Source organism: Pleurodeles waltl, chromosome 4_2, assembly GCF_031143425.1.
Source record: "Pleurodeles waltl isolate 20211129_DDA chromosome 4_2, aPleWal1.hap1.20221129, whole genome shotgun sequence".
Lineage (NCBI taxonomy): Eukaryota > Metazoa > Chordata > Amphibia > Caudata > Salamandridae > Pleurodeles > Pleurodeles waltl.
Window position 1 is genome coordinate 1059536515 of NC_090443.1, and position 26813 is coordinate 1059563327.

The following is a 26813-nucleotide window of genomic DNA, read 5'->3' on the forward strand; positions in this document are numbered from 1 at the left end:
CATGGGGAAGTGTCAAAAGCGACAACAGTACTCTTCCCGTCAGGTTCCAGTAAAAAATGTAAGTGGAAAAGGGGGAGAAAGTGGGGTTTCATCCAATTTTCTCCCAAATCTACCAGCCATGGTGCGGAGGTATCCCCGCCACAGTCGACTTGCTAGGAAGGCACATCCACATCTGCTTGGTGGGAACAGTGCCTGAGGTCCCACCACCAGCCACGGTTCCTATTGTGCCATAGATGTGGGTTTGGAATCCTGGTGGAGTCAGCGGGACTATGGCGGTCTATCAGCTATGGTCCCACCAACATTTAAATAAGGTGGGAGGACCCCCAAGCCGGCGGACAGGAAATCCGGTGGAAATGTGTATCACCCAGATTTAAATCAGGCCCCATTTGCTAAAAAGTTCTCCAGGTTCCCCACTTTATGCAGAGGTTGGGAAACAGTTTTCCAGTTCCAGACCCCTACGACCTTTGCATCTAAGAAAACTGTTGTATGGAACTGGCAACACTGGCCATTGCTTTGAAGGGGCTACTGTTCGGCCTCCTTTCCGTCTGGGGCCACCCTGTCAATCATAGCAGTAACAGACTGAACAACTATTACAAATATTTCCCAGAGGATGGGAGAAAATTCTGAGTTTGATGGGAGCTTTAGTTATATTGCTGTAAAACTTTTGTATTCTAACCTCAAAAATATTCTAAATGAACACAGGCTCAATACGCTGCTACAATCACAGTTCTTTCTCCTGATTGGCTCACACTATGGGTGGAGAACATGCTTCAAAGCAACAGATGTCTTTTGTCTCTTGGACCACCATCAGGCTAGTGCCCCAGAGGCAGCATCACTGTCACCCAGTCACAACACCCTTAAAATGGGCCCCATAACGTGTGAGACTGAAATGAACACACAGTGAACATGGGGTTATTTCCCTCTAAGGGAACAAATCGGAATTTATCTTTTACCTGCTTCAGCATGTGATGGAGCAGGGGATGATGTTTCCACTGTGCAAAGACGTTGGTCCAGACCCCAGTACAAGCTACACTCAGGTTAATGGATCTTTGTCTCCAATTGAGGCCTAACATCAGCAGTTGTACTAATGACCGTGAAGTGCAGTTTGCCCACCAGAATGTAAGACTGCAGTAGATATGCAAACCATAAAGTTTATTAGCGAATTAGCAAAGTTACAAACTCAAATAACTCAGATTAGTCATAAATCAATAATCAGCTTGTTACAGTTTGGCTAAGTATAATCCAAAGCAGGTCAAGATAGCAAATGCAAAGAAAGGTTGCTTTAAAGATAGTCATATGTAAAATTGAATAAGATTCAGTTCATCTGAAAGCAAATACTCTAAAGTTTCAGGAGAGATTGAGAAAACGTTTAAGCAGCAGGTGTCAGCAAATTAAGCCTCTAATGCCCAAAAAAATATCAAGATTCAGTTAGACAAGGGCAATTAGATCTGCTTGAGAGTTAAACTCTGTGAACAGGACACAAAGGTATGTGATCTAAAGAGAGGAAAAAGGCATCTGCTCTCCAAAGACAAGATGGGGCATCTGCCTAGAGGAGGGGACAGGAGCAAGCTGAAAACTCACTATGTGGCACTGCACTATAGAAACATAAAGATATCCCACAGTTCCCAAGAGATGAGAGCCAATCCAGTTTCATCACTTTGTCGATAAGGTTTCGTCACTCCCTTTCCCAGGCATCACTCAGAGGAGTCTCACAGCTCGGCCACCTTCAGTTATATCTCATTCAAGCTGGTTCCTCGCGATCAGGTCATTCTCAACACATATACAAAAGACTCCTTAAATTACTTTCAATTAAACTCTCAAGTATGACCAATTTACAGAGAAGCTAACACATTAGCTACAATTAGATTCACTGACAGCCCGATGTATATGTTGGCGTTGTAGGAAAGTACCATCTTGCCTGGCATGTTACCCCCATTTTTCACTGTATATATGTTGTTTTAGTTGTATGTGTCACTGGGACCCTGGTAACCCAGGGCCCCAGTGCTCATAAGTGTGCCTGAATGTGTTACCTGTGTAGTGACTAACTGTCTCACTGAGGCTCTGCTAATCAGAACCTCAGTGGTTATGCTCTCTCATTTCTTTCCAAATTGTCACTAACAGGCTAGTGACCATTTTTACCAATTTACATTGGCTTACTGGAACACCCTTATAATTCCCTAGTATATGGTACTGAGGTACCCAGGGTATTGGGGTTCCAGAAGATCCCTATGGGCTGCAGCATTTCTTTTGCCACCCATAGGGAGCTCTGACAATTCTTACACAGGCCTGCCACTGCAGCCTGAGTGAAATAACGTCCACGTTATTTCACAGCCATTTTACACTGCACTTAAGTAACTTATAAGTCACCTATATGTCTAACCTTTACCTGGTAAAGGTTAGGTGCAAAGTTACTTAGTGTGAGGGCACCCTGGCACTAGCCAAGGTGCCCCCACATTGTTCAGAGCCAATTCCCTGAACTTTGTGAGTGCGGGGACACCATTACACGCGTGAACTACATATAGGTCACTACCTATATGTAGCTTTACAATGGTAACTCCGAATATGGCCATGTAACATGTCTATGATCATGGAATTGCCCCCTCTATACCATCCTGGCATAGTTGGCACAATCCCATGATCCCAGTGGTCTGTAGCACAGACCCAGGTACTGCCAAACTGCCCTTCCTGGGGTTTCACTACAGCTGCTGCTGCTGCCAACCCCTCAGACAGGCATCTGCCCTCCTGGGGTCCAGCCAGGCCTGGCCCAGGAGGGCAGAACAAAGGACTTCCTCTGAGAGAGGGTGTTACACCCTCTCCCTTTGGAAAATGGTGTGAAGGCAGGGGAGGAGTAGCCTCCCCCAGCCTCTGGAAATGCTTTGTTGGGCACAGATGTGCCCAATTCTGCATAAGCCAGTCTACACCGGTTCAGGGGACCCCTTAGCCCTGCTCTGGCGCGAAACTGGACAAAGGAAAGGGGAGTGACCACTCCCCTGACCTGCACCTCCCCTGGGAGGTGTCCAGAGCTCCTCCAGTGTGCTCCAGATCTCTGCCATCTTGGAAACAGAGGTGCTGCTGGCACACTGGACTGCTCTGAGTGGCCAGTGCCACCAGGTGATGTCAGAGACTCCTTCTGATAGGCTCCTTCAGGTGTTAGTAGCCTATCCTCTCTCCTAGGTAGCCAAACCCTCTTTTCTGGCTATTTAGGGTCTCTGTCTCTGGGGAAACTTTAGATAACGAATGCAAGAGCTCATCCGAGTTCCTCTGCATCTCTCTCTTCACCTTCTGACAAGGAATCGACTGCTGACCGCGCTGGAAGCCTGCAAACCTGCAACATAGTAGCAAAGACGACTACTGCAACTCTGTAACGCTGATCCTGCCGCCTTCTCGACTGTTTTCCTGCTTGTGCATGCTGTGGGGGTAGTCTGCCTCCTCTCTGCACCAGAAGCTCCGAAGAAATCTCCCGTGGGTCGACGGAATCTTCACCCTGCAACCGCAGGCACCAAAAAGCTGCATTACCGGTCCCTTGGGTCTCCTCTCAGCATGACGAGCGAGGTCCCTCGAATCCAGTGACTCTGTCCAAGTGACCCGCACAGTCCAGTGACTCTTCAGTCCAAGTTTGGTGGAGGTAAGTCCTTGCCTCACCTCGCTGGGCTGCATTGCTTGGAACCGTGACTTTTGCAGCTACTCCAGCCCCTGTGCACTTCCGGTGGAAATCCTTTGTGCACAGCCAAGCCTGGGTCCACGGCACTCTAACATGCATTGCACGACTTTCTAAGTTGGTCTCCGGCGACGTGGGACTCCTTTGTGCGACTTTGGGTGAGCACCGTTTCACGCATCCTTGTAGTGCCTGTTTCTGGCACTTCTCTGGGTGCTACCTGCTGCTGAGAGGGCTCCTTGTCTTGCTCGACGTCCCCTCTCTCTCCTGGTACAATTTGCGACCTCCTGGTCCCTCCAGGGCCACAGCAGCATCCAAAAAAGTTAACCGCATGATTTGCAGCTAGCAAGGCTTGTTAGCATTCTTTCGGCGGGAAAACACTTCTCCACGACTCTCCACGGCGAGAGGGATCTGTCCACCAAAGAGGAAGTCTCTAGCCTTTTTCGTTCCTGCATAAACCTCAGCTTCTTCTGTCCAGTAGAAGCTTCTTTGCACCCGCAGCTGGCATTTCCGGGTCATTTGCCCATCTCCGACTTGCTTGTGACTTTTGGACTTGGTCCCCTTGTTCCACAGGTACCCTAGATTGGAAATCCACAGTTGTTGCATTCTTGGTTTGTGTCTTTCCTGCATTATTCCTCTAACACGACTTCTTTGTCCTTAGGGGAACTTTAGTGCACTTTGCACTCACTTTTCAGGATCTTGGGGAGGGTTCTTTTTCTAACTCTCACTATTTTCTAATAGTCCCAGCGACCCTCTACAAGGTCACATAGGTTTGGGGTCCATTCGTGGTTCGCATTCCACTTTTGGAGTATATGGTTTGTGTTGCCCCTATCCCTATGTTTCCCCATTGCATCCTATTGTAACTATACATTGTTTGCACTGTTTTCTGAGACTATACTGCATATTTTTGCTATTGTGTATATATATCTTGTGTATATTTCCTATCCTCTCACTGAGGGTACACTCTAAGATACTTTGGCATATTGTCATAAAAATAAAGTACCTTTATTTTTAGTATAACTGTGTATTGTGTTTTCTTATGATATTGTGCAAGTGACACTTGTGGTACTGTAGTAGCTTCACACGTCTCCTAGTTCAGCCTAAGCTGCTCTGCTAAGCTACCATTATCTATCAGCCTAAGCTGCTAGACACCCTATACACTAATAAGGGATAACTGGGCCTGGTGCAAGGTGCAAGTACCCCTTGGTACTCACTACAAGCCAGTCCAGCCTCCTACATTGGTTGTGCAGCGGTGGGATAAGTGCTTTGAGACTACTTACCACTCTTGTAATTGTACTTTTCATAAGAGAAAAATATACAAAACAAGGTCAGTGTGTATACACATAGCCAAAAAGTTTTGCATTTCCTCTTTTCACTCTTTTCTAAGTGCTGAAAAGTACTTCTAACTTTCTAAAAAGTTCTAAAAAGTTTAAAAAGGTTTTTTTCTCTGTCTTTCTAAAAGCTCTGACAAACTTTTTATCTTTTTCTATCACTTTAACTCTCTCTAAAAATGTCTGGCACAGGCCAAAATGTTGATCTGTCCAAACTTGCATATGATCACCTTAGCTGGAAAGGAGCAAGGAGTCTCTGCATAGAGAGAGGTTTGAGTGTAGGGAAGAATCCTTCCTTGGAATTGTTACTTAACATGCTTAGAGAACAAGATAAGGCAAGAAGTGCCCCATCTGTTGAAAAAGTAGCTAATGGTTCCCAATCTGATCCAGGGAATCCCCCAGGAAAAGATTCAGGAAAGAAACTTCCTAGCCTGCCCATTACTAGACAGTCTAGCATAGTTGGTAATGATGTGGAGTCACACCATACAAATAGTGTTGTCTCACATCATAGCAAAAGCATTTATTCTCACCACAGTGGTACTGATGTTTCTGTTAGCCAAGCTGTTAGGGTGCCCTCTGTAAGGGACAGGTCTCCTCCTGTCCATTCTCACCATACTTCTGTTTCAAGGCATGTCCCTCCCACCCACCCTGATGACAGATTGTTAGAAAGGGAGCTCAATAGATTGAGAGTGGAACAAACCAGACTGAAGCTCAAGAAGCAACAGCTGGATTTGGATAGACAGACTTTAGAAGTAGAGAAGGAGAGACAGAAACTGGGTTTAGAAACCCATGGTGGCAGCAGCAGTATTCCCCATAGTCATCCTGCAAAAGAGCATGATTCCAGGAATCTGCACAAGATAGTTCCCCCTTCTAAGGAGGGGGATGACATTAACAAGTGGTTTGCTGCACTTGAGAGGGCCTGTGCTGTACAGGATGTCCCTCAAAGGCAGTGGGCTGCTATCCTATGGCTATCATTTAGTGGAAAAGGTAGGGATAGGCTCCTTACTGTTAAAGAAAATGAAGCTAATGATTACAAAGTTCTTAAGAATGCACTCCTGGACGGTTATGGCTTAACCACTGAACAATACAGGATAAAGTTCAGAGAGACCAAAAAGGAGTCTTCACAAGACTGGGTTGATTTCATTGACCATTCAGTGAAGGCCTTGGAGGGGTGGTTACATGGCAGTAAAGTTACTGATTATGACAGCCTGTATAACTTGATCCTGAGAGAGCATATTCTTAATAATTGTGTGTCTGATTTGTTGCACCAGTACTTGGTGGACTCTGATCTGACCTCTCCCCAAGAATTGGGAAAGAAGGCAGACAAATGGGTCAGAACAAGGGTGAACAGAAAAGTTCATACAGGGGGTGACAAAGATGGCAACAAGAAGAAGGATGGTAAGTCTTCTGACAAGGGTGGGGACAAATCTAAAAATGAGTCTTCATCAGGCCCACAAGAACACTCTGGTGGGGGTGGTGGGCCCAAATCCTCTTCTAATCAAAACAAGGAAAAGAAACCATGGTGCTATTTATGTAAAATAAAAGGCCATTGGACAACAGATCCCAGTTGTCCAAAGAAAGACACCAAGCCTCCTACCACTACAACCCCTACTGCTACACCTAGTGTCCCTACTAATAGCAGTGGTGGTGGGAGCAAACCTACTAATAGCCAATCCAAGGGAGTAGCTGGGCTCACTATTGGTAACTTAGTTGGGGTTGGCCTTGTTAGGGAGGCCACAGAGGCTGTGTTAGTCTCTGAGGGGGCTATTGATTTAGCCACCTTAGTTGCTTGTCCCCTTAATATGGATAAGTACAAGCAGCTACCCCTAATAAATGGTGTTGAGGTTCAGGCCTACAGGGACACTGGTGCCAGTGTGACTATGGTCATAGAGAAACTGGTCCACCCTGAACAACACCTACTTGGTCACCAGTACCAAGTAACCGATGCTCACAACAACACACTTAGCCACCCCATGGCTGTTGTAAATCTCAACTGGGGGGGGGTTACTGGTCCAAAGAAAGTTGTGGTAGCTTCAGATTTACCTGTAGACTGTCTAAGGGAATGATTTGGAGACATCAGCTTGGTCAGATGTGGAGTTGGAGGCCCATGCAGAAATGCTGGGCATCCCAGGGCATATTTTTGCTTTGACAAGGGCTCAGGCCAAAAAGCAAAAAGGACAGGGAAGCTTGGATCCTGGAACAATGGACCAAGTGCTCCCTAAAGCTAGGGCTAGTAGAAGCAAACCACTTCCTACTATCCCTCCCTCTACAGTGGATTCAACTTCTGAGGAAGAAGAATTCCCTCCCTGTGCAGAACCTACACCAGAGGAGCTGGAAGCAGACACTGCTGAGCTTTTGGGTGAAGGGGGGCCTGCCAGAGAGGAGCTGAGTGTGGCACATCAAACCTGTCCCACATTAGAGGGTCTCAGACAGCAAGCTGTCAAACAGGCTAATGGGGATGTCAGTGACTCTCACAGAGTTTACTGGGAGGACAACCTCTTGTACACTGAGCATAGGGATCCTAAACCTGGAGCTGCCAGGAGATTAGTGATTCCTCAGGAGTACAGAAAGTTCCTCCTAACCCTGGCATATGACATTCCCCTAGCTGGGCATCTAGGACAAATGAAAACTTGGGACAGGCTTGTTCCCCTGTTTCATTGGCCTAGAATGTCTGAGGACACAAAAGAATTTTGTAAGTCCTGTGAAACCTGTCAAGCCAGTGGCAAGACAGGTGGCACACCAAAGGCACCCCTTATTCCACTGCCTGTGGTTGGGGTTCCCTTTGAAAGGGTAGGGGTTGACATAGTTGGCCCCCTTGACCCTCCTACTGCTTCAGGCAATAGATTCATCGTAGTGGTAGTGGACCATGCCACAAGATATCCTGAAGCTATTCCTTTAAGGACCACTACAGCACCTGCAGTGGCAAAGGCCCTCCTGGGAATATTTCCCAGGGTGGGCTTCCCAAAGGAAGTAGTATCAGACAGGGGAAGCAATTTCATGTCTGCATACTTAAAGGCCATGTGGAAGGAGTGTGGTGTAACGTACAAGTTCACAACACCCTATCATCCACAAACAAATGGACTGGTGGAGAGATTTAATAAAACTCTCAAAGGCATGATCATGGGTCTCCCTGAAAAACTCCGCAGGAGATGGGATATCCTTCTACCATGCCTCCTTTTTGCCTACAGGGAGGTACCCCAGAAAGGAGTGGGCTTCAGCCCCTTTGAACTTCTTTTTGGACACCCTGTTAGGGGTCCACTCACACTTGTAAAGGAGGGTTGGGAACAACCTTTAAAAGCTCCTAAGCAGGATATTGTGGATTATGTACTTGGCCTCAGATCAAGGATGGCTGAGTACATGAAAAAGGCCAGTAAAAACCTTCAGGCCAGCCAAGAGCTCCAGAAGCAATGGCATGATCAGAAGGCTGTTTTGGTTCAGTACCAACCATGGCAGAAAGTGTGGGTCTTGGAGCCTGAGGCCCCAAGAGCACTCCAAGATAAATGGAGTGGACCCCACACAATTGTTGAAAAGAAGGGAGAAGTCACCTATTTAGTTGACTTAGGCACTGCCAGGAGTCCCCTTAGGGTGCTCCATGTCAACCGCCTGAAACCCTACTATGACAGGGCTGATCTCACCCTGCTCATGGCAACTGATGAGGAACAGGAAGAAGACAGTGATCCTCTACCTGATCTCTTCTCTTCCACAGAACAAGATGCTCTGGTGGAAGGTGTAGTTTTGGCTGATTGTCTTACTGCTGAGCAAAAAGACAATTGCATAAATCTCCTAGATCAATTCTCTGAACTCTTCTCTACTGTGCCAGGTATCACTTCTTGGTGTGAGCACACTATAGATACTGGAGACAGCTTGCCTGTCAAAAGTAAGATCTATAGGCAGCCTGACCATGTCAGGGACTGCATAAAGCAAGAGGTCCAGAAAATGTTAGAACTAGGAGTGGTTGAGCACTCTGACAGTCCATGGGCTTCTCCTGTGGTACTGGTACCAAAACCCCATTCCAAAGATGGAAAGAAGGAAATGCGGTTTTGTGTAGACTATAGAGGTCTCAACTTGGTAACCAAAACTGATGCTCACCCTATACCCAGGGCAGATGAGCTCATAGATACACTGGCATCTGCCAAGTATCTAAGCACTTTTGACTTGACTGCAGGGTATTGGCAGATCAAATTGTCAGAAGATGCTAAACCTAAGACTGCATTTTCAACCATTGGAGGACATTAACAGTTTACTGTAATGCCTTTTAGTTTGAAAAATGCACCTGCCACTTTTCAGAGGTTGGTGAACACAGTCCTGCAAGGGCTGGAAGCTTTCAGTGCAGCATATTTGGACGATATAGCTGTCTTTAGCTCCAGCTGGGATGATCACCTGGTCCACCTATGGAAAGTTTTAGAGGCCCTGCAAAAGGCAGGCCTCACTATCAAGGCTTCAAAGTGCCAGATAGGGCAGGGTAAGGTGGTTTATCTGGGACACCTTGTTGGTGGGGAACAGATTGCACCACTTCAGGGGAAAATCCAAACAATTATTGATTGGGTTCCCCCTACCACTCAAACTCAGGTGAGAGCCTTCCTAGGCCTCACTGGGTATTACAGGAGGTTCATTAAGAACTATAGCTCCATTGCAGCCCCTCTCAATGACCTCACATCCAAGAAAATGCCTAAAAAGGTATTATGGACAGCAAACTGTCAGAAAGCTTTTGAGGAGCTGAAGCAGGCCATGTGCTCTGCACCTGTCCTGAAAAGCCCTTGTTACTCTAAAAAGTTCTATGTCCAAACTGATGCATCTGAATTAGGAGTAGGGGCAGTCCTATCACAGCTTAATTCTGAGGGCCAGGATCAACCTGTTGCTTTTATTAGTAGGAGGTTGACCCCTAGAGAAAAGCGTTGGTCTGCCATTGAGAGGGAGGCCTTTGCTGTGGTCTGGGCTCTGAAGAAGTTGAGGCCATACCTGTTTGGCACTCACTTTATTGTTCAGACAGACCACAAACCTCTACTTTGGCTAAAACAAATGAAAGGTGAAAATCCTAAATTGTTGAGGTGGTCCATATCCCTACAGGGAATGGACTATACAGTGGAACATAGACCTGGGAGTAGCCACTCCAATGCAGATGGACTCTCCAGATATTTCCACTTAGACAATGAAGACTCATCAGGTCATGGCTAGTCTTATTGTCCTTCGTTTGGGGGCGGGTTGTGTAGGAAAGTACCATCTTGCCTGGCATGTTACCCCCATTTTTCACTGTATATATGTTGTTTTAATTGTATGTGTCACTGGGACCCTGGTAACCCAGGGCCCCAGTGCTCATAAGTGTGCCTGAATGTGTTACCTGTGTAGTGACTAACTGTCTCACTGAGGCTCTGCTAATCAGAACCTCAGTGGTTATGCTCTCTCATTTCTTTCCAAATTGTCACTAACAGGCTAGTGACCATTTTTACCAATTTACATTGGCTTACTGGAACACCCTTATAATTCCCTAGTATATGGTACTGAGGTACCCAGGGTATTGGGGTTCCAGGAGATCCCTATGGGCTGCAGCATTTCTTTTGCCACCCATAGGGAGCTCTGACAATTCTTACACAGGCCTGCCACTGCAGCCTGAGTGAAATAACGTCCACGTTATTTCACAGCCATTTTACACTGCACTTAAGTAACTTATAAGTCACCTATATGTCTAACCTTTACCTGGTAAAGGTTGGGTGCAAAGTTACTTAGTGTGAGGGCACCCTGGCACTAGCCAAGGTGCCCCCACATTGTTCAGAGCCAATTCCCTGAACTTTGTGAGTGCGGGGACACCATTACACGCGTGCACTACATATAGGTCACTACCTATATGTAGCTTCACAATGGTAACTCCGAATATGGCCATGTAACATGTCTATGATCATGGAATTGCCCCCTCTATACCATCCTGGCATAGTTGGCACAATCCCATGATCCCAGTGGTCTGTAGCACAGACCCTGGTACTGCCAAACTGCCCTTCCTGGGGTTTCACTGCAGCTGCTGCTGCTGCCAACCCCTCAGACAGGCATCAGCCCTCCTGGGGTCCAGCCAGGCCTGGCCCAGGAGGGCAGAACAAAGGACTTCCTCTGAGAGAGGGTGTTACACCCTCTCCCTTTGGAAAATGGTGTGAAGGCAGGGGAGGAGTAGCCTCCCCCAGCCTCTGGAAATGCTTTCTTGGGCACAGATGTGCCCAATTCTGCATAAGCCAGTCTACACCGTTTCAGGGGACCCCTTAGCCCTGCTCTGGCGCGAAACTGGACAAAGGAAAGGGAAGTGACCACTCCCCTGACCTGCACCTCCCCTGGGAGGTGTCCAGAGCTCCTCCAGTGTGCTCCAGACCTCTGCCATCTTGGAAACAGAGGTGCTGCTGGCACACTGGACTGCTCTGAGTGGCCAGTGCCACCAGGTGACGTCAGAGACTCCTTCTGATAGGCTCCTTCAGGTGTTAGTAGCCTATCCTCTCTCCTAGGTAGCCAAACCCTCTTTTCTGGCTATTTAGGGTCTCTGTCTCTGGGGAAACTTTAGATAACGAATGCAAGAGCTCATCCGAGTTCCTCTGCATCTCTCTCTTCACCTTCTGCCAAGGAATCGACTGCTGACCGCGCTGGAAGCCTGCAAACCTGCAACATACTAGCAAAGACGACTACTGCAACTCTGTAACGCTGATCCTGCGGCCTTCTCGACTGTTTTCCTGCTTGTGCATGCTGTGGGGGTAGTCTGCCTCCTCTCTGCACCAGAAGCTCTGAAGAAATCTCCCGTGGGTCGACGGAATCTTCCCCCTGCCACCGCAGGCACCAAAAAGCTGCATTACCGGTCCCTTGGGTCTCCTCTCGGCACGACGAGCGAGGTCCCTCGAATCCAGCGACTCTATCCAAGTGACCCCCACAGTCCAGTGACTCTTCAGTCCAAGTTTGGTGGAGGTAAGTCCTTGCCTCACCTCGCTGGGCTGCATTGCTGGGAACCGTGACTTTTGCAGCTACTCCGGCCCCTGTGCACTTTCGGTGGAAATCCTTTGTGCACAGCCAAGCCTGGGTCCACGGCACTCTAACCTGCATTGCACGACTTTCTAAGTTGGTCTCCGGCGACGTGGGACTCCTTTGTGCGACTTTGGGGGAGCACCATTTCATGCATCCTTGTAGTGCCTGTTTCTGGCACTTGTCCGGGTGCTACCTGCTGCTGAGAGGGCTCCTTGTCTTGCTCGACGTCCCCTCTCTCACCTGGTCCAATTTGCGAACTCCTGGTCCCTCCAGGGCCACAGCAGCATCCAAAAACGCTAACCGCACGATTTGCAGCTAGCAAGGCTTGTTGGCGTTCTTTCGGCGGGAAAACACTTCTGCACGACTGTCCACGGCGAGAGGGATCCGTCCACCAAAGGGGAAGTCTCTAGCCCTTTTCGTTCCTGCAGAAACCTCAGCTTCTTCTGTCCAGTAGAAGCTTCTTTGCACCCGTAGCTGACATTTCTGGGGCATTTGCCCATCTCCGACTTGCTTGTGACTTTTGGACTTGGTCCCCTTGTTCCACAGGTATCCTAGATTGGAAATCCACAGTTGTTGCATTGCTGGTTTGTGTCTTTCCTGCATTATTCCTCTAACACGACTTCTTTGTCCTTAGGGGAACTTTAGTGCACTTTGCACTCACTTTTCAGGCTTGGGGAGGGTTATTTTTCTAACTCTCACTATTTTCTAATAGTCCCAGCGACCCTCTACAAGGTCACATAGGTTTGGGGTCCATTCGTGGTTTGCATTCCACTTTTGGAGTATATGGTTTGTGTTGCCCCTATCCCTTTGTTTCCCCATTGCATCCTATTGTAACTATACATTGTTTGCACTGTTTTCTAAGACTATACTGCATATTTTTGCTATTGTGTATATATATCTTGTGTATATTTCCTATCCTCTCACTGAGGGTACACTCTAAGATACTTTGGCATATTGTCATAAAAATAAAGTACCTTTATTTTTAGTATAACTGTGTATTGTGTTTTCTTATGATATTGTGCAAGTGACACTTGTGGTACTGTAGTAGCTTCACACGTCTCCTAGTTCAGCCTAAGCTGCTCTGCTAAGCTACCATTATCTATCAGCCTAAGCTGCTAGACACCCTATACACTAATAAGGGATAACTGGGCCTGGTGCAAGGTGCAAGTACCCCTTGGTACTCACTACAAGCCAGTCCAGCCTCCTACAGGCGTTAAGCATAATCCATCGCAATGGAGAGGGAGTGTGCTTACCGTGAATATAATGAGGCACTCGCACATTTATATGAGGGCAGACCATAGGTTTGACCATTGCTCTGAGGGACTTTTCCTCCATCCACCAAAATATAAATCGGACCCTCAGTTACTGCAGCTAGGCCTCTTAAACAAGAGAAAGAATGTGAATATACTAGGGGTGGTTGGAACTTGTTAAATTTGACTCAGCGGAATCCCATGGTCTAACATAAAAACTCCATGAGATTCCGCAGAGTTCCACCAACCTGTCGAAAATATGCAGGTTGTGCTGCTCACATTGTAGTTTAGCTCCAGGAGCGTCGAGCAGCACTGGAAAATCGGTGCGAATGTCACCAGGCAATCCTCAAGAGCGCATGGCCATTCAAGTTGATTTTGCTGCCATTTGAGTAGAAAATCTACTTGAGCAGCAGGAAATCTACTCGAGAAGCAGCCCTCTCACCACACAACGCTTGTGACCACCAGCAATCGCCCTTGTTAGAAAATCATGCTTAAGGACACCAAAATCTTGCTCCCGCCCACCAGCTCACATTCGGAGCCTAAAGGGAAAAACCCTCCGCCATACAGCAGTTGGTAGAATTTTGCCTGAACTCTGTGTTACAAGAATAAAACAGAGTCGTCAAGTTCTTCTAGTTCTGCAGGCGGAATGAAACAAGTCTTTGTAGTGCACAAGACCCTGCATCTCACTAGCCTAGCCCCATGCACACTCTAGGGGGTTGGAGACTGTATTGTGTGAGGATAGGCACAGCGCTATTAAGGTGCAGGTGTCAGCTCCTCCCACCACTCTAGCCCAGGAAGACGTAGCAGGCTATGCAGGACACACCTTAGCTACCTTTGTGTGACTGTCTAGAGCATTGATACTCACAAACATTGTTTCAGGGGCCGCAAAGTTTCGTCTGTGATGCGACGAGGGCCGCATTGATGCCAGCAAAGTGGCAGTCTTGGAGGGGGGGGGGAGAGAGGGGGAGGCGGTAAGGTGGGTGTTGTTCATGTGTAATAGGAACCCAGGCCACCCTATGAGTGCAAATAACAACAGACCTGCCTCTTAGTTCACTATTGGCAATGTTGTCAGTGTGTGGACAAGACCTCAATCAACCTTTAAAGAATTACTTGCCTGTTCATTTTTATTTTTTATGCCGAAGCGAGTAAACAGCTGCCGGGTGCTGCTGTTGATCAGGGGGCCTCATATAAAGGTCAAGAGGGCCGCATGCGGCCCCCGGGCCGTACTTTGAGTATCACTGGTCTAGAGTGAATTCACAAACAGCCCAACTGTCAGTCTGACCCAGACTTTTATTCAGCAGCCAGGCAGAGGCACAGACTGGTTAAGCAAGAAAATCCCCACTTTCTAAAAGTGGCATTTTCAAACTTACAATCTAAAAACCAACTTTACCAAAATATCTATTTGTAAATTGTGTGTCAGAGCCTCCAAACCCCATATCTGTATCTGATCCCAATGGGAAACTGAACTCAAAATATATTTCAAGGCAATTCCCATGTTGTCCTATGGGAGAGATAGGCCTTACAATAGTGAAAAACACATTTAACAGCATTTCACTATCAGGACATATAAAACACACTGGTACATGTCCTACCTTTTAAAATTACTGTACCCTGCCCATGGGGCTACCTTGGGCCTACCTTAGGGGTGACTTACATGTAGTAGAAGGGAAGATATGGGCCTGGCATGTCGGTACACTTGACAGGTTGAACTGACACTGCAAACATGCACACACAGACAGTGCATTGGCAGGTCTGGGAAATGTTTACTGCAGGCCCACTGGTAGCATTTGATTTACAGGCCCTGGACACACATAGTGCACTTTACTAGGGGCTTACTAGTAAATCAAATATAACAATCACTGGGGAAACCACTCACAAATCCAATTTAAACAGAGAGCACTCCAGCCCTTCAGCACTTGAACACTTGAGCACTTGCACTTTAGCACTGGTCAGCAGTGGTCAAGTGCCCAGAGACCTAAAACCAGTAAGTAAAAAGGGCCATTTCCAGCAGTAGGCTTTACTAGAGAAAGAAGAGTTCTTCCTGCACTTACATGTACAGAAAGATAAATTGGTAGCCCAGGAGATGTTTGTTTTTTTGTCTTGGCCTGGAGATGTCTGCATGGGAGGTTGGTCATGGCCAAAATCTTTCCACTCTCACATCACTCTGTTGCAGAATGTGCCAGTTAATAATACTCTGACCAACATGCCTGCTGGGGCATCACTGCTTTCCCACATGGCAGAATTGTTTACCTTTGCTGTTTTCTCCAATCTATCCACCTCTACCCCTCTTCCACCAGATTAATCTTACTGCCAGGTAACTATACCCAATACCATCTGAAACTTAGGGGCTCATTTTTGATTTGCAAGATGGCCCACCAGCCCCCCAGTGGAGAGCCTGTACTCTACTAGTTGAGTACGGTTGTTATAGGTGGAGGTACTCACCAGCCTGCCATGGAATTTGATGCCTTCAGTGTGTTTGCTGGTACAGTGGATGCACTGAAGGCAGAGGCTGTAGATTTTGGCCCCTAGCTCAGCCGGCACCTCGGGAAATCTAGCAAACCTGTGCATTTTTTAAACTAGACACCTAGAGAAATCCAAGATGGGGTGACTTGTGGGGCTCTGACCAGGTTTTATTTCCCAGAATCCTTTGCAAACCTCAAAAGTCGGCTAAAAAAAACACTTTTTCCTCACATTTCGGTGACAGAAAGTTCTGGAATCCGAGAGGAGCCACAAATGTCCTTCCCCCCAGCGGTCCCCCAAGTCTCCAAATAAAAATGGTACCTCACTTGTATGGGTAGGTCTAGTGCCTGCGACAGGAAATGCCCCAAAACACAACGTGGACACATCACATTTTCTCAAAGAAAACAGAGCTGTTTTTACAAGGTGTCTAGCTATGGGCTTTGGCCTCTAGCTCAGCAGGCACCTAGGGAAACCTACCAAACCTGTGCATTTTTTATAAGTAGACACCTAAGGGAATCCAAGATGTGGTGACTTGTGGGGCTCTCACCAGGTTATGTTACCCAGAATTCTTTGCAATCCTCAAAATCTGGCTAACAAAACACCTTTTCCTCACATTTCGGTGACAGAAAGTACTGGAACCTGAGAAGAGCCACAAATTTCCTTCCATCCAGCGTTCTCCCAATTCTCCCAATAAAAATGATACCTCACTTGTGTGGGGGCCCAGGTGCCTGCAACAGGATAAGGACAAAAACTTGTAGAGATAGAAGGGATAGCACAGCGAGTTTATAAGGACATATTCTTCTTTTATACATCTTTAGGCTGACTCTGCGTTGGGGACCCACAAAAGTGAGGTATCATTTTACTTGGGAGACTGAGGGAAACGCTGGGGAGTAGGACATTTGTGCCGGAGCAGTGATCCTACAAAGAAAAGTGATGGAAATATGTTTTTTAAGCTAATTTTGAGGTTTGCAGAGGCGTTTGGGTAAGAAAATGTTGGGGGATCCACGCAAACCACACCTCCCTGGACTCCTTGGGGTATCTAGTTTAAAAATATTTCTGGGTTTGGTAGGTTTCCTGGATGAAGGCCGCAACCGGGACCAAAAACATAGATGCCTCATCCCCCCGAAACACAGGTAGTTTTGTAATATATCATTTTGATGTGTCCATGTACTTCTGTGATGTTCCAAACACTAAAAGTGTGAAAAGAAACGCACTTAGGTTATGTGAAAATGACCCCTCACCCACCAACCAAGTTGGTGGCATGCTTCATCATCGGGGTCCCATCTGAGACACCTAGTGTGTCACAGGTGTGCTGTGATGCCTGATTACAGCGGAGCAGGTTTTGTCATTTTTACCACACATACTGGTTGGATTTGGCACGAGGGTGAGGGATGCTTCAGTAGATCAAATTTTATTAACAAGACAATTCGCAAAAATGAAATGCACTGTTAATAACAGAAAGGCCAAAAAACTGAACCAATGACTCACAGCTCGTGAGCTGTAAAGCTGCGACAAGGCACCAACCACTTTGCAGTCCATTTCATACATGACATGCACAAGACCATTCACGCCGCCAGCCACGGGCCTAGCACATTACAACACTCGCAGCGACAGGCAGGGCCACTCAAGGACCCATCACTTACATATGCCCACATGACTGATACAGCAATTACACTGGCTGATGGGAGTGTGTGGACTGATGTTTGGCTGGTACGGCCAGCCAAGCGCCACTCCCCACACACCTCCAGCCAAGTGCCACCCCATGCACACTGCCAGTCAGGTGCCACCCCACGCACACCTCAAGCTAAGCGCCACCCCACTCACAATGCCATCACTTTTGTTTTGTTTAGAAACAACAAAGAAACCACTAACTAATTATAAAATAAGTACACAACTACAAACACAAAACTTCTAACTGCAATCATGACAGAAATGTGAAACTGAACATCTGAAAACATAAAACAGGCAGTTTACGCTCATGGTATTTCCCAAAATTTTACACACAGCCCAGTCTTTGAAGAGCAATCAGGGCAGTACATCCGGCCCTCCATCCGGATACCTCTTCGGGCACATACTCTACATTTCTTAGTGGGCAAGATTTTTTTGGGAGTGGGAGGAATGTGATCTGGAAAGTGGCGATCTTTCAATCTAGTCACATCAGCCACCACTGCTAGTCTAGGCTCTCTATCACTGACTCCTGAAAGTTAACAAATTTCATCCTTGACTCAGGTGAACAATCCTTGAACAAAATAAAAGCATGAAAAGTTGCCAAATGAAATAATTGTATGGCCAACTTTTTATATCACAGCAGACTTACAAAGAGCAGTGTAAGGTTGCATCCTCTGATCTACTCTATCAACACCATCCATGTGCTTATTGTAGTCCAAAATGCATGCATGTTTGCACACATTTCGGCAACCTGACCCCAAACAGTCACAGGGCAAGTACTCTCATCATGGATGGTGGATAGCATTTACACATCCCTCCTGTGTGAAAATGTCAGAGCTAGCAGCTCATTATTCCGCAAGATACTGCACTGTCCCCTCTCAAGTTTTTTACAGAGAAGCTCCCTTCGATAGCATTTCCGGTTAGAACAGATTGTGCTTCAAGCAACAGTGTCCACTCTAAACAACTCCATGAACAACTGCACTCCAATATAGAAATTATCTACGTACAAATGGTGACCTTTGTTAAACAGTCATCTACCATGTTACCACACGTTTTTCTTGATAACTCCAAAAGTGGACGGACAACCAGGGTGGTCAATACTGGAATCCCTACCAGTGTAGACCCGTAAATTATACACGTATCCTGTACTACTTTCTGACAGCATATACAATTTAATCCCATACCGTGCCCTCTTGCTAGGAATGTATTGCTTAAAAACTGATCGCCCCTTGAATAGGACCAAAGACTCGTCCATACTTATCTCTTTGACTGGAACATACACCTCTGAAAAACGATCTACAAAATGATTATGGACAGGTCTAATCTTAAAGAGACAGTCACACTGAGGGTGATCGTGTGGCAAGGCGAAAGCATTGTCAACAAAAAGCAGTATCCGCAGAAGATGCAAATAGCGATTACGACTCATGGTTGCAGGAAATATAACTGTTGCCATCAAGGGGCCAGTAGACCAATCAGAAGCCAGTGACGGTTTTTCTTATCAACCCCATCAAAAAAGTAAAACCTAAAAAAAACCTTTTTCATCTCTTCCAGATTTGTGGGAACCCACTGGGTAGCTCTAGACTGAGGCCTAAGTCTGGCAGCATTGTCCCTCAAATACTGCTCCGTATACAAATTAGTCTGGTCAACAATCTCTTCCAAAAGTACATCGTCCATAAACAAGTGAAAGAAATTGACAGGCAAACAGTTTTCCGTATTGCGTCTACAACCTGGGAGACCAGTAAATGCAGGTAACTGTGGCTGCTCTATGTTTGGGGCAATCCAGATATCAGGTCTTCTAACGGGAAACCCTTCAGCCCCAGGCTGCTGCACTCTTGGCACATCAATGTCCTCCTCTAAAACAGCCCTTTCACCTGCACTGAGAGTGGCTTCCTCATCAGAAGAATCCTCTCGGACAGAAAACCCACTACCAGAACCTCTCACTCCCTCCTCTGCCTCAGATGAAGAGTCAGTCTCATAATCATGGTCAGAAGACGACTCAAAAAGCATACCAATAACTTGCTGTGCGGTCACTATGCGGCTAGCCATGATCCTCACTAACAACAAATGGTTTGCCAACAACAACCAGCACTAAAATAAGTAATAAACAAAGTGTAGCTTTATCACAAAGAGTTATGTAATAAAAAACTATACCACTCACTTGCCTGAAAAAGCTAGCAACTACTCTGCACAGACAGAACAATCACCAATGATATCCCACTAAAAAGAAAAAAAGCAAATTAGACATAAGGCAGCACACATATCATTGTGCACTAATCTAAGGACAATTTCACACACAAATCTGCATTTAGTACACTACCTACAAACATGTCATTCATGCATGCCAACAATACTCCTTTGGAGTAAATTGCTTTTACTTACCTAAAACATGCAAATATGCAAACCACAGGACAACTACTGCCAAAACTGCAAGGATCCACAACAAAGGAAGCTAAATATTTGAACAAAAAGAAGAAATAAACTGTTATAATCACAAATACAAATACTTTGCCAGTTGACAAACACCCCCCCACCAAAAACTTACAAATTTTCCCTGGTGCCTAAGTGCCTTCTGTCCCCCTTGGGGGCAGATGGGCCTAAACAAAATAGGCCGATCTTCCCCAAGTGGGGCAGAAATGGCCAACAGCTCAGTGCCTCCTTGGGGGGTGGGTGACCCGTGTCAAAGGGGGCACCCAGCACAAACAAAACAAAGGGGAAATAAAATCCCTGATGTCTTGGTGGCTTCTGCTCCCCTCGGGGGCAGATGGGCTTTAAAAAAATAGACCGATCTGCCCCCAAGGGAGGCAGAAATGGCCATCAGTAATGTGCCCCTTTTGATGACGACCCTTGCCAAATGGGGCCGCCCCCTCACAAAACACACACACACACAAGATCCCTGGTGCCTAAGTGGATTCCGTCTCCCTTGGGGGCAGATGGGCCTAAAAAAATAGGCCGATCTGCACCCAGCAGGGGCAGAAATGGGCAACTGTTCTGTGCCCCCTTGGGGGGGGGGTTACCCTTGCCAAAGGGGGCACACCCCAGCACAAAACAACAAAAATGAACAAAACAAATAACCGCTGGTGTATTGGTGGCTTCTGCCCTCCTTGGGGGCAGATGGGCCTAAAAAAAATAGGCTCATCTGCCCCCAAGGGGGGCAGAAATGGCCAACACTAATTTCTCCCCTTTGGGTGGGTGACCCTTGCCCAAGGGGTGCCCCCAAGACCAAAATACACAACACATAATCCCCCCTGGGGGCGAGATCAGCCACAAACATGGCCGATCTAGCCCCACTGAGGACCAAAACATACAAACAACTATTGCCCTCAGGGCAGCGACCCTTGCCTAAGGAGTCTCTGCCCGAAATGATCAAAAACGATAAAATCTCTTGTTTCTAGTGGGTGTCGATCCCCCTGGGGGCAGATAGGCCGAAAAAACGGGTGATCTGCCATCAGGGGGGGGGGCGAAACATGGATTGTAGATTGCCCTCAGGGGAACGACCCTTGCCCAGTGGGTCGCTCCCCAAAAAAACAAAAGCAAGATCCCTGGTGCCTAGTGAAGGATTCCTGCTCGCCTGCGATAGTGGTGCTGGAATCCATTGAAAACAGGCACAAGGGGAAAGGAAAAGCTCTTTCCTTTCCCCCTGTGTCTGTTTCCCCCCCAAAACCCTCAAAAAGCGAGGGACTCACCTTAAGACGTCCTCTCTTCTCAACGCGCTAGAAGCAAACGGCTTCCAGTGCATCCTTGGCAGCATTTGATGACATTGGCTTGCTGCGAGAGCACTGACATCATCAGATTGCCAAGGGGGGGGGGGGGGGGTTGGGGATGGAAGGGGAAGCGATTCCACTTCCATCCCCGACTGGGGGTGTGTGGAATGGAGGCCCACGGGGAGTGCTGGGAACCGTATGACAGGATGAGACCAGCTCGCCCGAGGCACCTACGGGGTTAATACTATTCAATGTGTTCCTCTACTCATCAACAGTTACAACTAATCAGCCTTACTTTCTCACTGGGAGCCCACTTCCTTCGATCAACTAGCAGAGATGGTGCTCTAAAACAGGAGTTTGTGAGTCAGGGCTTGTTGGAGAATTGCCCTCTCTGAAGAGTCACCCCAAATGTTTTGCCATCCTCCTCCTCTTTTTCAGACTTCATTGTTGCTGGCCTTAAGACTCTGGACACTTTACCACTGCATACCAGTACTAAAGTGCATGGGCATGTGCTCTCTAGAACATTGCAACATTGGCTCATACCCAAGTGGCATATATTATTTAATTTACTTGTAAGTCCCTAGTAAAGTGCACTACATGTGCCCAGGGCCAGTAAATTAAATGCTACTAGTGGACCTGAAGCACTGATTGTGTCTCCACAATAGTAGCCCCTTAACCATCTCTCACGTATGCCATTGCAAGGCCTGTTTGTGCAGTTTCACTGCCACTTCAACTTAGCATTTAAAACTACTTGCCAACCCTTTAAGTCCTCTTTTTCTTCATACACGTCACCCCTAAAGTATGCCATGGGTAACCCATAAGGCAGGGTGCTATGTAAGGAAAAGACAAGATATGTACTTATGTGTTTTATTTGTCCTGATAGTGAAAAACTCACAAATTCGTTTTCCACTACTGTGAGGCCTGCTCCTCTCATAGACCAGCATTAGAACTGCCCTCATATGTTTTTAAGTGGTAGATTCTGACCTGTCATGTGTAGTATGGCCTGAATGTTAATAGAAAATCCTGCTTATTGGTGAAGCCGGATTTAATATTACTACTTTAGAAATGCCACTTTTAGAATGCGGGCATTTCTCTGCACTTCATGCCATCTGTGCCTTATAGCCTGTCTGTCCACATCTGGTCTGTACTGGTTGACAGTTCCTCCTGTGCATTCAACCCAGACAGCCATAAACACAGGACACTCAGTCACATCTGCATTCATCAGCATACTGAATGAGTCTCCCTGTGCAGGAAGGGTGGAGGGGCTCTTACATTTCAAAGTCCAGTAGCCTGCCCTCACAAAAAGGATTGATAACCCCCACAGGGACCCTGGCAGACAGGACTGGGCTGAAAGGGGAACTTTCACACTCCAAAATAGTCTTTGAAGTCTCCCCCACTTCAAATGCATTTTTGGGTATATAAACTGGGTCTCTGACCCCACCAAATCAGACACTTCCGGGTCTACACCTGAACTCTGTCAGAGGAACTGCCTGGCTGCCTAAAGGACTAATCTGGAGTCCTTTGCTGAGAAGGACTGCTGCCCTGCTTGTTTACCCTCTGCCTGCTGGCTTCTGACTATGCCGGAAGAACTCTGCATTCCCCCAAAAGTGCTCTCCAGGGGCTTGGATTGAACCTGCTTCCTGTTTTGAAGTCTCAGGGCCAGCAAAGACTTCATCTACTAGCTTTTAGCCAGTTCTCCGATTTGAGCAACGCCAGTAACGACTATAGCGATGCCAGCACTGATGCCGCAGCCTGATCCCGCCCTGTGGACCTCACTGCACGCAACTACCATGGCCTGCAATGCAAGTCCAACATTGCTGCGACGCCAATGATGCATCGCAGTGTTATTGCGACACTGTGAAGTGGACACATCACGTCTTGATCGGCAGAATACATCGACCCCTCCGGGTCACAAGGAACTGATACCTAGCCACTGATGCCGCACCAGCTCCCCCACAACCGAACGGAAAGGCACCTCGCCTCCCTGCCTCACAGTACGGAACCAATGCCTCATTTCCTCAGATGCCATAAGGGACTAACACTGCACCAGCCCCATTGATGCTTCATCTCCACAGCTCCGTGCGATGTCTTTGTTTCTTTGTTTCCAAAGGTACTGTGCCTGGGGGTCCGTGCAACTCTGTGACTGGCACCTGTGGCATCGGACTATTGGGAATGAGTCATTCAATGATGCTGTGATAGCCCCAGTTGGAGCTATTGTGTTTATAAGCACTGTAGTGAGATTTTGGCCCTCATTATGAACATGGTGGTCTGGACCGCCATGCCTGCGGTGGCGGTAATTGCCACCAACAGCATGATGGTCCAGACCGCCATATAATGAACGTGGCTGAACCGCCATGTTTGAAACGCCACCACCAACAGGCGTCTGCCACCAGGCAGCCTGGCGGTGGCCGCGTTTCTGATCCGACTGGGCAGCGCTGCAAGCAGCCTTGCCCACCGGATAATGAGTCGGATTCCACCAGCCTTTCCCCTGGCGGTTTACGCCTCCAGGGAAAGGCTGGCAGAATGAGTGACTCAGTGCCCCCTGGGGGGCCCATGCACTGTCCATGCACTTGGCATGGGCAATGCAGGGGCCCCATGCACAACCCCATCGCGGGGCACCCGCCGCACTGCTACATTGCCGCCGGCTCCATTTGGAGCCAGCATCAATGTTCAGGCCCTACATCCAGCTGGGCAAGCTGACAGAAACACTGTTTCCACCAGCCGGCCCAGCTGCATGTTTATGATGTGGCCACGGGGGTTCTGCACTCTGGCAGTCTTCTGTTGACCGTCAGCGGCAATCTCGGCTGGTTTCCCCGCCGAGATCATAATGACACCCTTAATCTTTAAAAATTAATAACTTTGCTTGTGAACATTGGATTTTCATTGTTCTAACTGATTTTATTCAGATCAACATTCTCCATTTTTCAAAATCTGTGTGGTGTATTTTTGTGGTGTTTTTACTGGGTTATTGTATGACATATTGAACAGATACTTTACACATTGCCTAACTGTTCAGTGCCAACCTACCAGAGGATGAGCACAGGATAATTTGGATTGTGTGTGATTTACCCTGACTAGGATTGTGGTTCGTACTTGGACAAGGGTGTATACCTCTCCCAACTAGAGACCAAATTTGTAACAAAGCTTGTCTGCGTGTGATCAAGAGTTACACATGGAAGCTCTCTTTAGTGAAATTTTGATCAATATATTGAACTGCCCTTTAACTGGTTGCCTTGAGGCAGAATTATCAATGTAATTTGAAACCATAAGGAAAAACAAGCATTGCTTTATGCCAAAGACAGACCCGGTGCCAATATTGGTATGCATGTTATGGTATTCACAGAGAACTAAAAAGAAGTCCAGTGCTGTACAAGAGGAGGGATAAATTAAATATTTATGGAGTAGGACGTTTTTCTTAGTACACTCATAGAAGGTGAGTTAGATGACTATGTAAAGTCTATGATGACACAGATGAGATGGAGATGAGCAAAAATGACGTGCTGTGCCCACCGACGTTCATCTATTGTTACATATGCTCACTTTGTTTATCATTCTATCAATGACTTTCCTGACAGCCTTCTTCATCTCAGTGTTTCGGAGACTATAGATTATTGGGTTCACCATGGGAGTCAAGATGCTGTACACCATTGAAACAAACCTATCAACAGAGAACGAATTAGTGGTTGTGGGCCGGAAATAGGTGAAGAGCAGAACCCCGTAGAAGATGATGACCACTGTCAGGTGAGAGGCACAGGTGGAAAAGGCTTTGACCCGGCCCTCAGAAGACTTGATGTTCAGGATGGTGGTGATAATGAAAGTGTATGAAACAATCTTGATGAGAAGCGCCCCAAGACTGACAAGCCCACCTAATGTAAAGATGACCAGGATGTTGGTGAATGTACTAGAGCACGAAAGCTTCAGCAGAGGGGGGATGTCACAGAAAAAGTGCTGGATCTCATTGGACCTGCAAAAAGAGAGCCTGCTCATCAAAATCACATGCACAGAGGTGTAAAAGAATCCTCCGATCCACAGGCTGGCAGCCAACCTGGAGCATGCTTGCTGGTCCATGATGCTGCTGTAATGCAGAGGGTGACAGATGGCAGTGAAGCGGTCATATGCCATGGCTGCCAGTAGAAGACACTCAATAGACACCAGGCTGATAACGAAATAGAGCTGGATCATGCAGGCAGTGAACGAGATAGTCTTCCTCTCAGATAGAAGGTCTGCCAACATCTTAGGAACAGTGACAGAGGAGCAGCAGCAGTCTAGGAAGGACAGGTTAGAGATGAAGTAATACATAGCGGTTTGAAGGTGTGCATCTAGGAGTATTACTGTGATGATGAGGATATTCCCAGCCAGGGTAGCCATGTAGATCAGGAGAAAAATGATGAAAAAGAGACCCTCGACCTCAGGAATGGAAGACAGACCCAACAGGATAAATTCTGTCACCAGAGTTTTGTTGGCGCTGTCCATGGCCTTCAGGACTTGTTTCTTAAGAGGGACATTTGAGAGAAATGATAAAACAATATTAGCATGAGCAAAAACAATCTTAATAGGCACACTACAACCAATAAAAATAATAATCTTTCAAATTAAAAAAACCAAAAGAAAAACAAAGAATATATATAGACATAGACATATATATTTATATTCACTTAAAAAAAACAAAGTTTACAGGGATGTTATAGTTAGGAAAAAGAATTCAAAAAAACACAGAAGTTCACTTAAAAAAACAAAGGTTACAAGAACGTTATAGTTAGGCTCACATATTAAACCCACCAAACCATAGAAATAAACCAGGTATAGTTAGAGTTATCTCAAGTAACTATAACTCGTGCTCTAAGGTAACTGTAACTTATTCCCCAGGGCTCCCCCACATTCAAAATTGTTAATGCCACCAGGACCTGGTACACCCGGAGGCTTATCAAAACCAAGCATGGGAGTCTGCACTTGTTTTTAAAAACAAAATGTTTGCTGCAAATTCACGAATATTGCAATTTTGCAGCAAAGAAATTTAAACAAATGCTTTTCTGCTCTGGTGGGGTCCCTGTGGGGCCACACCACCAGAACTAAGGGGTTAGGGTGTCCCTACCCTGGCCCCCTTTTTTTTTTTTTGCATTGTTTTCTGGGACTCGGCTGAAGCCAAGTCCCAAGATGGTTGCCAACACTTCTTGGTTTGAAGGACTGGCAGCCAATCAGAGCTGTGCATTTGCCTACATGAGCTTGTCTTTTTTCGCGCCTACTTCACGTCTAAAAATATACAGATTTAGATTTTCGTAAATTTCTCAAAAACTTCTGAACCGATTTACATCAAATAAGCAAAAGATCAATCTGCGTATGGAAAGCTAGTTTTCTGCCAAATTTGGTGTAATTCCATCCAGTGGTTCGGGGTGTAGACGTGACTAAGGCCCTAATTCCAACCCTGGCGGTTTGAAACCGCCAGGGCGGAGGGCAGCGGAGGGCAGCGGAAGCACCGCCAACAGGCTTGCGGTGCTTCCTGGGCTATTCTGTCCGCAGCGGTAAAGCCTCGGTCAGAAAAGGGGAACCGGCGGTTTCCCGACGGTTTTCCCCTGGCCCAGGGAATCCTCCATGGCGGCGCTGCTTGCAGCGCCGCCATGGGGATTCCGACTCCCTTCCCGCCACCCTGGTTCTGCCGGTTTACACCGCCAGAACCAGGATGGCGGGAACGGGTGCCCCTAACAGGGCCCCACAAAGATATTCACTGTCTGCTTAGCAGACAGTGAAAATCGCGACGGGT

The 26813-nt window shown here is 47.0% G+C and overlaps 1 protein-coding gene across 1 annotated transcript in view; it reads right to left on the reverse strand.

Annotated features, from left to right (window-relative positions):
* LOC138294033 (olfactory receptor 5AR1-like) overlaps positions 1 to 25528 on the reverse strand; it is a 64547-nt gene extending 39019 nt beyond the window's left edge. Inside the window, exons 1-2 of the mRNA XM_069233283.1 lie at positions 24596 to 25528; positions 19296 to 19442 (exon numbers count right to left, since the gene is read on the reverse strand). Coding sequence (XP_069089384.1) covers positions 19296 to 19442; positions 24596 to 25528 — 1080 coding nt within the window. The remainder of the gene's footprint in view (positions 1 to 19295; positions 19443 to 24595) is intronic.
* Between the last annotated feature and the right edge of the window lie 1285 nt (positions 25529 to 26813).